This window comes from Galeopterus variegatus, unplaced genomic scaffold (assembly GCF_000696425.1).
Source record: "Galeopterus variegatus unplaced genomic scaffold, G_variegatus-3.0.2 Scaffold1151, whole genome shotgun sequence".
Classification (NCBI taxonomy): Eukaryota; Metazoa; Chordata; class Mammalia; order Dermoptera; family Cynocephalidae; genus Galeopterus; species Galeopterus variegatus.
In genome coordinates, this window is record NW_007727262.1 from 243,359 (window position 1) to 255,448 (window position 12,090).

Below are 12,090 nucleotides of genomic sequence, written 5' to 3' on the forward strand. Positions count from 1 at the left end.
CGAGGCGCGGGGGGCAACGCCGAGGGTTGCGATCCCGTTGCCGGTCCTGGTCCGGTATGGGGGCAACGCCGAGGGTTGCGATCCCGTTGCCGGTCCTGGTCCGGTACGGGGGCAACACTGAGGGTTGCGATCCGTTGCCGGACACGGAAAAAGACAAAAAGACAAACAAACAAAAAAAAAAACTAAATGATCTGTAAAAAGTGGGGGGTTGTAATAGATTAAAAGACACTAAAGAGGCACATCAAGCAAATGCAACGCGTGGACCTTGTGTGGATTCTGCAACAAACCATCTGTAAAGACGTCTTTGAAATGATCAGAGGATCAACAGACTGGGAACTAAAGGATATTAAAAATTGTTAAATATTTTAGGTGCAATAACAGTATTGTGGTCATGTTTTAAAAAGTCCTTATCTAGTAGAAATGCATACTGAAGCATTTATAGATTGAGATGAGATAATGTCTAGGAGCTGCTTTAAAACACTACAGAAAAGGGGGAAATGGGGTAAGTAAAGATGAAACAAGATTGGCAAGATGCTGATAATGGTCAGAGCTGGGTGATGGGTACAGGGGGCTCCTTTTGCTGTTCTCTCTACTTTGGAGTCTGTTTGAACGTTTCTATAATCAAAAACAGAAACAATGCAAGGCTTCTTAGAGTACTGAAGTTGACTGAACCCACAGCCCCCATAGTTTCATCAGCCTCTCAGAGTCATGTGGAAAGATAGAAAAGGCCCGAGAAGTAATACAGTTGAGAAAAAATATTCCACATAAGTTGAAACTAATATTTTCATAAAGAAGTGTTTTCTATTGACTCTGCCTTCTTTTATCCAAAACATCATACTTTCATTTCTTTTGATGTATTTTTGTTGCATAAATACAACATCCCTGAATATAAATTTTATCAGCTAGAAAGAATAAGCATCAAAAAGCCTACCTTGAAATTGAGTGAATTTAATGGTCCCCATCCTCTCTCCATTCCGGAACACAACTTGACCCTACGAGCAAAACAAAACAAACAGGAACAAAAGAGAAATGCCACATTAGCCCAAACATGACTGATTGCAACTGAAATTCATTAATTGTACAATGCAATTGTTAATACTGGAGAAAAAACAGACTCCCATTGGATCACAGATGCAAAATCGAACTAATTGTTTTTAAATTGATTATGACTTTATCTGGTTAGTTTGAGGAGCACAAAATAAATAATGGAACTAACGCATGTGAATTAAAGCTGAGATGAGCATCGACATTATCATCATGACTATTTATTAAACACCCATTTGTCCTGTGTTTTCATGAGGACGAGGTCATCTAGGGTGCTGGAAAGATGGAGGCAGAGGTGAGGCCCTTGGAGCCTGGCCCTGGCTCTGTTCCCTGTACCCCAGCCATAAAGATGTGGGGCTTTGTTGAGGCTTGATGACTAGAAGGGTGCTGGAGGTCTGTTAGTATTTCTTATTAAGGACAGAGAGTGTTTTCGTAAGTTCTTCCTGAATGGTGATGTCAGCCCCAATTATAGCTGGGCTATGGTGCAGCACAAAATTAAGCTTTTTGAGCCAGCAAGACCTGACTAGTGTCACAGGCAGCTGAGTCCCCCTCATTAAGGACCTCAGGGGCTAAAGACAGTGTCATCTTCTGCATCTGTCTTGCTGGCTTCCATATGCATGGTTAAATAAACTGAGAATTTAAAGAGATTGGAATGTCATCCCTTCTTGCCAATTTATGGTCCACCGAAAATTTTGCAACCATGTAAGGAAATTGACATATGTTATGACAAACTTAAGTGGTAAGGAGATGATTCCCATTTTACAGATCGAGAAACTGAGATTAAGGAGGGTATACACTTTACGCAGGTCATTGTAAATAAGGCTACTGTATTCAAATGCAAGTTTGATTTTAATGCCTGTGCTATTTCACGATAGCAAGTTGCTTCTGATCCAGAAATAAATTCTTTCCTACCTTTCCACGTTTGTGAAATCAGGAAAAGAAATTGTTTTAAAGGTACATTGATTTCTCTTGCAGCTATGCTCTGTGTCATCAGGCAATAGCACAGACAATACTCTGGATCCACTTAATTCTCGTGAGAAAGCCCCAGGCAGCATCTTCCCTTAGGTGGAAACCCAATGTCTGAGGCCCTGCACTTTCAGAACTAAAGGGATCACTCCACCTCTTCTCAGAACAAGAGAGAAACACCTTCCAAGGCTACTTTGACACCTTTTTGAAATCCTGAAGACAGCTGTGAGTAGTATCAGTTTGAAACTAACGCCCACCAAATTCTATATTCAGGTGACAGTAAGCAATTCCCTGGAGCGTGAAAACACTTCAACGTAAGGTGAGACAGGAGCTGTGATTTTATTTCCAGGGATGACTGAAAATCACAAAACTCCTTCCAAAAGGATCACTTTTATGCAAATGGACCACTTTGCCTGAGTGAAAAAGATGCAAACATTGTCTGCAAGGAGGGATTTTTTTGTTTGTTTGACAGAGGTGGAGATCGCACTCACCAATCTTCTGCCAAGCTTTGAAGGATGCCAAAGACGTCTAGATTTAAAATTCGGATAAATTCTGTGGAATCTTTATTAGTTAAATTAAAAAGTGCATGGAACAGTAGTCAGAGCTTGGATGGAATGACACTGGAGTGGATCATGGGGTGCAGGTGAGAAAGAACCTCCCTGTGCTTTTTTGTTTATTAGTTAAATTAAAAAGTGCATGGAACAGTAGTCAGAGCTTGGATGGAATGACACTGGAATGGATCATGGGGTGCAGGTGAGAAAGAACCTCCCTGTGCTTTTTTGGTTTTTTCACCTTTACTTTTTAAACAAAACTAATTAGGCCGTCTTTGAAGTAAGACCTGTCACATTTTATTTTACTAACAATTGCTATTTTTACTAGCAGTAATCCTCCCACCTCCTTAATTTCTCAGGTCACGCAGTGGACAGCGGCCAGCGTCAGTCTCACAAACCTGGGTTTGGTCCCCTCTCAGCAGGCCCCTGCACACCTCCGAAAGATGGACCTAGCACAGCTCCTGGTATGTAACAGGCACTCGGTAAATGAAAATAGTAATTCTTATTTAATAGCAGGGAGCTGAAATAAAAAGATTTTAATCACCAGGAAGCTTTCCAACCCTTGGGAAGAGATTTTCAACTCTCATGTGATTTTAGCTGGCAAAGGGGTAAACCACTGGGCTCTTATCCAAGGTGTCCTCACCTCTCAGAAACATCAGCCCCCAAATGACTGAATTCTCAAATTACACGAGCCACTGTGTGTTCTGTCTGCTGATCAGAGAAAGTGAAGGGTTTCTGTGACTGTGGTAACCAGGTGCTGATGACAACACAGACGGGGAACTGACTGTACTGAGGGTCTGCACCAGAGGTGCAGCCACGAAGCTCCATGAAGCCCCCTTCTGAGGAAAACGCGTGAGGTGAGTCTTTCCTGAAGGCATTTCCATGGCATCTGTTGAGTTTGACTGATGAAACCAACTCTCTACCCCAGTTATTGCCAACTGGACAGGAGACCATTGTCCCAGCCAAGGCAACTTTGCTATGACTGGGCCTGAGGAAGGCACATGCCAATCAGGTGACTTTCAAGAAATCCTGCCCGGTAGGTATCCTCCATATTGGAAGGTGGTTGACTCACACGACCTTCCACAAATATTTCCCTACCCTATGTCAAGTACTCTTCTAGGTACTGATTCTGCTATAGGAGAGCTTTATATGACTGGAAGGGACAGACAAACGAGTTTGCTGGTAAGTGCACAAGAAATTGTAGTCAGTGAAGAGTGTTGGAAGATGATAAAAAGGGGTGGCCAGGCGAGGGGAGCCGATGTAACTAGGGAGTCGGGGAACACCCTGCTGAAGAGGTGATGTGAGAGCTGAGACCTGCGTGGCGGAAGGAGGCATTTCAGCCTGAGAGAAAAGCCAGGGCAAAGGGCCTAAGGCGGGAAAGGGCTTGCAGTGTTCAAGGAAGAGAAAGGGCCAGTGTGGCCGGAGCGCGGCAAGGGAGACGGATAGGTCGGCAGGGGCCAGATCGCATTCACCCTGGACACCAGGAGGAGGGTCTGGAGGTGGCGCCAAGGGCAATGAACAGCCATGGGCGTAGGGAAGTTAAGCAATGCAGCCCTACGCTAAGGCGGGAAAGGGCTTGCAGTGTTCAAGGAAGAGAAAGGGCCAGTGTGGCCGGAGCGCGTCAAGAGAGACGGACAGGTAGGCAGGGGCCAGATCGCATTCACCCTGGACACCAGGAGGAGGGTCTGGAGGTGGCGCTAAGGGCAATGAACAGCCATGGGCGTAGGGAGGTAAAGCAATGCAGCCCTACCATCTGACCGAAGGTTGGAGAGGACCACTCTGGCTGTCGGATGGAGAGTGACAGTAGTGTGGCAACATTAGAAGCAGAGACTCTGTCCGGAGTCTCCAGCAGCCAGTAGCCCAAGTGTGAGAGGACGGGGGTGGAGGCTAGGGTGGTGGCCAGATTCTCTCCCACCAGCTCGGAGCACACGGCAGCTGTGGTCCAGCACCGCGGCCAAGCAGTCCCCGTGTCGCTTTCCACTCCTGTCCTGCGTGGGGGATGCTGTGCTGCACCGCCCGGAGGCCCCCTTCAGGATGGAGGCACGCATGTCCCCCACTGCCAGGCAACCAAAGAGAGCTGTGTCAAACAAGGTCATGCCCCTCCCAGGGGCGGCCAACATCCAGCGGTCACCGTGAAGGTACATAGTTCTAGCTCCCTTGCCTCAGTTCAGGGCAGCTGTGAAGGACCATGGGTTCCAGAGTTCCCACGGGATCGGCGAGGCTGCTACTGCAACCGCGTCCCACTTCGACTTGTCCCTCTGCCCCGTCCTGCCTCGCTGACTGCCTTCCAGCTTTGGTTCCTGACAGCATGCCCTGATAAGCTTCCCACGTGCAAATCTTTGTCTCAGAGTCTGTCTTCCCGGTAACCCGAGCTGAGACACCCCGGCATCAAAGGTCACTGGGCTATCTCTTTCTTGCAACAGAAGGAGCTGGAGTGATAAGGCGGTGGGAACAGAAGAGGCAGTGGACTCAGTGAAGCACACGCAGCCATCGACTGATTCAGCGTCACTGTGCCCTGCTGCTTCAGCCAGGACAGCCAGGCCGGCTTTGGTTTCTAAAAGCCTGGCATGAGCCGGCATTCATTTTGGTTTCTCTCCCACAAGAGCTGCTTTTCTCCCCACACATGGAGTCTTCATGTATGAGCTTGTATATATATATATATATATATATATATATGTATGTATAAATGCCGTGACTCTCCTTAAGCTTTTGTCGTGTGCAATCCCAGGGCTGTAACTGGGAATTATTACACCCATTCGAGACCGATCCATGTGACAAATTAAATTCCAAGGCAATGGGGTTTGGTCACTGCAGCCAGAATGGCGGCTGACATTTGTCTGGTGGCTCACGGCTCACACTCATTCTTCTATATTCTCCTCTGTGTCGCAGGGGCTGGAAGCCTGGAAACCACATTTCCCAGAACCCCCTGCCAGCTGGTTTCCATTTAGGTTCTGCTAATGAGAGGCAGTCATGGTAGATTAGAAAGTATGCATGAGGGAAAAGCTATTTTTTTTCTGCTTTGGTTGCAGCAGTAGGAGCCAGGAGTGACTGCAGGAGTCTGTGGGGACAGCAGCTCCTGCATTTCTACGCTGTCACTGTGCAGGGGCTTGTGGCTGCCAGCTCAGTGGCCAGAGGTGGGGTCCCCAAAGCAGCAGAAACAGCAGCAACAGAAGCCGGGGAGGCCAATGCGGTTGGGCTTTACCTCCACCATTTTATTTGTATTCCAAATCTGCTTTGTGGGCATTCTTATAAACTCCCCGGAAGTTAGAATCCACCATCAATCAGCATCAAATCAAGCAAAGAGAAACCACTACAGGCATTTCGGAGGAATGGAAACACTGTTTACCTTTTTGTTCTTCCTGCCCAAGGGGGCGGGCAATTTTCTGCAAAAACTTATCTCTAATAACAGCACCTACTTCTTTTGCTTCTGCATCTCTTCCAGCAAAGTAGTAACCAGTTCCCTGTATTAAATCTCCCTCTGCAATGCCTGAAGTGGCTTCTCTTTTCTTGACCGGATGCCAATTGATAATGGGTTCTAACTTCTGAGGCATTTGTAAGAATAACCACAAAGCAGGCTTGGAATACAAACAGAAAAACGGAGGTAAAACCCCAAGTGGATAATTGATAAGGATTTTTTCCCCCTGAAAGAGAGGTTGCTAATGTCAAAGAAAGCAGTCTACTTCTGTTGAGCTATTTTACCTGCCCATAATCCTGCCAACTGGGCCAACTGTTGAGCTAGGACTGGGTCTGAAGCTCACAGACCACTCAAGCCCATTCACAGACTGGGTCACAAACCATTCACATGCTAGGCTGGGTCCCCAGACCCCTCACATGCCAGGCTGGGTCACCAGATGCCGCACATGCAGGTCTACGAGCTAGGTAACTGGCCAAAAGGTCCTTGGAGCCTTGGTTGGAGAGCATGGCTATGTGTGCAGCAGCTGCCCAAGGCGGTCACCAGCCATGTGGAGGTACTGTGCATGCACACTAACTCCACCCACACACCACTTGCTTACAAAGAATGTGCCGCACCACCCCCAACCTGACCTAAGGCAAGGGGGCCTGATTAAATTATTCTATTTTCCAAATAACTTCATAAAAGTCAACCCAAACTAACAGTTTGGGTTTATCTGAGAGCAGTAAAGTTGCATTTCCTTTTTCAGAGGAATCTTCAGAATGTATAGGATAATATACAGGAAAAAAATGAAGTTTCGGCATTCGCCAGGTAAGAGAAACTATTGCCACCAATGTGAACTTGAACAGTCATTGAATGTTTCTGAGCACTAGTCTTCTATCTGAACAGTAAGAATGACACCTACTTCTCAGGACTATGTGAGAATTAAAGAAGACAGTTGTGGGGAGGGATAACCTGGGTTGGAGCACAATAAAGGGTGACTCTTACCGTAACCCCTCCAGTTAATCTGACATCAGTCAATCAAAATCCCATCTGATGTCAGTTCAGAATCCCCAGAAAAGTCAGTGGGGAGTAAAATGTACACTAAGTTTTCCAGGAGTCAGTAGGATTCACCAGCCCCCTCTTAGAAAAATTAATTCTCGGTTTCATTACTCATCTTTAATGTTTTACTACTAAGCATGAGTAAAATTCACTGAACAACAGTTTATGAGTCTTATGGGTCAAGCTCTGTGTTGGGGCTTTTTTTCTTTTTTTATTTGTCTGTCTTTCAATTTCACAGAGGAGGGCAGGGATGCCCGGCCTGTAACAAGGTCTGGTGTAGGGTCTGAGAGGCAGGAATGTGGGAGCTTTGATGCTTCTGTGAGGTTTGCAGGCAACACCCATGCTGGAGCCGGAAGCTAGTCGGGGTGAAGACTTGCCTGGTTCAGCCTAACACAGAGCTGTGGACTCATGGATGGACGCAGTCTCTGAAGATCACGGTGCATTTAGGGAAGGATTTTCCTCCTTATTATGACTCTAGACTGCACGCTTGTCTCCAGGCTGTCATGTTTGCCTCTGGGAGGTATGAGCATGCGTGCTCATCTTAGTGTTTGATTTGAGCTGTGGGGAAAAGATCTGCCCTGACACATCACAGTGGCAGGAAAATCTCTAAGTAGATGGAAGATGAAGGGCCATGGGGGAGCCCAGTCAGCTATGCTGGAGGGGGCAGCTGTCTATGTGGATGATCTAAGCCCATCTTGGACTTCTGCTGCCAACCCTCCACCCAAGACAGCATTGGTCCCAAGAGAATAATGCAGACTTTGAGAAAACATTAGGGATAGCTCACTGGTCAGGTTTTCCATAAAGGGTAAGATCTGCATCATGAAGGCTTGAAGACGAAGGTACCAACTGTTTGCACAGGGACTACAGGACTTAAAAGAGGGGGAAAAAAAACACAAAGAATTGGGTACATCCACCCACATGTTCTGCAAAGGTAAAAAATATTCTTTTTTTGTGCATGTCCCCTCAGGCTATAGAAGAGGCCATATTTTGCATACTGTTTAAAATATTTTCTTACACTGAAAATTTTTTTTTTGCTAGACCCAAGCCTTCAGGAATGTTTGATGTACTCACAGAGCCTGAGCAATAGGTTTGCAGGGAATCAGGAGGAGGGCAGGATGGGAAGTGCGGCCTGCCCAATGGCCACCTTCTGCTGATGTGGAGGAAGGATGGGGGGGCATCCTTCTGAGGAACCATAATCAGATGGTCCACAGGGTCCAGGTAGTGACCATCCACAAAGCAAGTGTTGGCCCTAAGGTAGGGCTGAGTGCATTGGAGAGGAATGCGGGACCCAGAGGAGATGGCTGAGTGGGTGGCTCAGGAGAGATGGACCAACTCCCTCTCTTTCCTTCCAGTTATTATGTAACAGTCAGGCTTATTTATAGTAGCAAAATATCAGATGTGAATGAAATGTCCATGAAATAGGGGAATAGCGAAATAAATTATGACACAGACACATGACAGAATATTAGGATACATGCATTCCATCAACTAGTACTGTGGGAGCCTCTGATGCACCAGGCACGTGCCAGGCAGGCACCAGACCAAAGAGTGAGCAGAACCAACATAGTCCTAGATTGCTTGGAGCTTACAGTCTGGTGGGAGAGACAGACATTAAACAATGAACACATGGATAGATATAGAATTATACACTCTAAGAAGTGCTACGAAGCAGAAGAACAGGGTTTTATGAGAGAGAACTACAAGAGGACCCTAATTTAAATGGGGGTCAAAGAGGGCCTTTCTGGTGAGATGGCATTAGCATTGAAACCTGAAGGAGTTAGCTGGGCTAAGAGTGAAAGGGACAGCATCCTGGGAAGAGGGACTTGCAAGTACAAAGGTCCTGAGGCAGGAAAGGGATTGGGAAATCAGAGGACCTGCAACAATGCCAGCAAAGCCGAAGGTGGAAACTGAGGAGGAGCTGAACAAGGAATGTCACTGGCGAGGTGGACAGGTGCAAGGTCATGCAGAACCTTACAGGCTGTGTCAGAGGTGCTGGGCTTAATTTTGAATGCAAAGGCAGCCACCAAAGGGTTTTAATCTGGGGTGATTTGATCTAAGTTATATAGACTTGAACAGTATATTTTAAAAGTTATAAAAGATTAGAAAAAAGTGACATTCTGATTGTGCCAGACACTGGCTAGTTGTTCACCAAATTCATTTCCTTTTCCTTCTGGGAACATGGCTGGACTACGTCTTCCAGCCTCCTTGATAGTTAGGAGTGGCCATGTGACAGTTCTGGCCAATGGAATGTAAGTAGAAGTAACATATGGTCTTCCAGGTCTGGCCCATGTAAACCTCTCACGAGATCCTTCACGCTCATTTCCCCCATCTGCCAACCAGATCCACAGGATCTGTCAGAGAACTCTGAGGCCCAAGGAACAGTGGGCATATGAGACAGAGCAGTCTGGATTCATGAGGAGCATGTGGAAGGGCTGTGTGCCAACCAGAAGCAGCCACTCTGGACTTTGCATGAGAGAGAAATGAATTTTTACTGTGTTAACCCACTAAGATTCTGAGACAGCTCTGTCATGGCAGCTAGTGCTATTTATCCTAACTAATACAATAATGAATGATGGAAGTAAAAAAGGCAGGATAAAAATACATATATAACATGTTCGCATGATGTAAAAATTACTCCCACCAAGTAAAAATGTTCACACTGGTTGGCCCTGGATTGTGTGATTATGGTTTTTCCTTCTTTTGACTTTTCAGTACTTTCCCATATTCTATCATGAACAGGTATTATTTTACTAATAAGAAAACTTTACTAAAACCTCTTTTTTTTGAAAAGATGTTATGAGGAGGCATATTTTTGCAGGCAAAAATAGCAACATCATCACCAAGAAAATAATACTCCCTCTTGAAATAGATTAATTTTACTGACAGCTTAGAGTTTTTCTGAGTGAGAGCCAAAGATCTGTGCCAACATAAGCACATTTCTCCCTCAACTTTGAATAATGAAAAGAGCAATAAACAAGGAGTCAGAAGACATAGATTCAGGCTGAATTTGGCCATTTTCTAGGAAAGCAACCTGGGTCAAGTCTCTTCTCATCCCTGTCCTCAGGGTGCCCCCTGAAAAACATGCAGAGATAATATTCTTCAAGCTATTTTTAGCTCTGCTGAAACATTTGTGTATATTATCTAAGATTTTTTTCCCCTGGGCTTTTCCTTTATTAATAAATTCTCAACAACAATCTCGATAGGATGAAATATGTATTATTATCTCCATTGTACCGATGAGGAACTGAGGGTCTGAGAGGTCAGGAATTTGCCTGGGGTCACATAATTAGTAGCCAGGAAAACTGGACTCACCCCAGATGCAAAGCTCATGCTCCTAATAAGGAGCTATCCTGCCTCCCCTTTGCAAGAGCCAGTCTTTGATCCGAAAATGAGCTCTTTGCAGGGGACTAGCCTTGGGCTAGGTGATGGGGTGGGAGTAGGGGAGGGGCAGGCAGAGGAGGAGGGAAGGTGGGTAGTCAAAGATGTGTTAGTAAATGTTTAATAACTAGCTCTTTGGGGGGGGGGAAGCTCTGATTTGTAGTGTTTGCCAATTTCCATGGTGTAAATACTCACAGCATGGTGGATTCTAAGCTATCAATATCCTATAAATGGTTCACAAATTCCTGATAACTTAACAACTAGCTCTTAGCTCTCAGCTCTCTCTGGAACCTGAAGGAGCCGGCCCCAGCACACCAGTAACCATAACCACATGGCTTCCATATTAGGAATATGAATGCAAAATGCTTAGTTTTTACCTGGATAAGAAATGGGGGAGGAGGCTTCAAGTCAGGTGGGAACAGTTGGAGAGCTCTGCTCTGTTATGCTGGGGCTGGGCTCTTCAGGTCACATCTCCCAGACTCCCTTCCTGCAAGCTTCTGCCCACTGGAGCCTCTGAGGGAGTGTGGAAGGGCAGCAAAGGGAAGAAGGACGACGGAATCCCATTTTTCTGTCCTGCCATGGCCCTGCCTCCAGCTTCCCTCTGCACTGCCAGCACCAGCCCTGCCACACCCCCTTGGAGGGGCCAGCAGCTGTTGGGCAGTGGCCCATCCTCAGACATCTGACACTTGCCATGTGGGGCTTCTCCTCTGAGCTCGTAGGTTCTGGAAAGCTCACCTCTTTCCTTTCATTCTTCTAGCCTAGGAGGTGGTAACTTTCTTTCTGCAGGTGGGATCTCTGGCCTGCCTCAGTGTTCCTTTTATACTCCTTCCACCTAGTGAACAACTCCCCATATTAAATCCCCTCTGTTTGAAATGCCTAGTGTGGCTTCTGTTTTCCTGGCTGGGCTCCCTCTCTCTGTCTATCACGTGGTGTGATGGGGACTCGGTCCTCCAAGCACAGCCCCATCAGTCAGGCCCAGTTGATATGGCCTTCTCCACTCAGGTCCTCCTGGGCACTGGTGATGCTGCCAGCCCTGCCCGCTCCTCAGGGGTGCCTTGGCCCTTCCTGCACACCCTGAACTGCACATTGTAGTCGCCTTGTGAGGGCAGGAGGGCTCTCTTCCCTCTTCAAGACCCAGGAAAGAGCAGGATTCAGGACAGCTTGTTAATGGCGTTGAGCTGAGTTAAATGGACTGGGTTCCCCGTTTTGAAGGGCACTGGAGCAGGATCCCTCAGGAAGAGCTGCAAAGGGGAAGGAAAGGGAAAGAGAAGGGACACTGGCCAAGAGCAGATGCTCAGTTAGCTCCACAGTGTGAGGAGACTCAGAGTAGCCCAAGAAGAGGAGCTGGTTATCATGGGTTGGGAGATCAAGATGCCCCCGTGAGGCTGTTGGGCACTGGGGACCTGTGTAGCATGGGCTGAATGATGTTGGCTGAGACTCTTCTTACAATTAAAGCAGAAAGAGTTTGGGGCTGAGAGTGCGCAGTTCAGGGTTCTAGCCCCAGTTCTGTCTCCAACTTCCTGTGTGCCCATAATTATGTTCCTTCCCCTCTCTGGGCCTCAGTTTCCTCACTGGTAAAATGAGGGGGCAACCAGCCACATATTGTGTTTGTTGAATGCTTACTCTGGGACACAGCATGACAGACCCTGGGGAGCTGCAATGACTAAGCCAAAGTCCTTGTCTTCTAGAAGCTCCCAG

The 12,090-nt window shown here is 46.7% G+C and overlaps 1 protein-coding gene across 1 annotated transcript in view; it reads right to left on the reverse strand.

The window, feature by feature from the left end:
• GABBR2 (gamma-aminobutyric acid (GABA) B receptor, 2) overlaps positions 1–12,090 on the reverse strand; it is a 299,076-nt gene that overhangs the window by 115,049 nt on the left and 171,937 nt on the right. Inside the window, exon 8 of the mRNA XM_008575182.1 lies at positions 932–992. Within this exon, the coding sequence (XP_008573404.1) occupies positions 932–992 (61 nt within the window). The remainder of the gene's footprint in view (positions 1–931; positions 993–12,090) is intronic.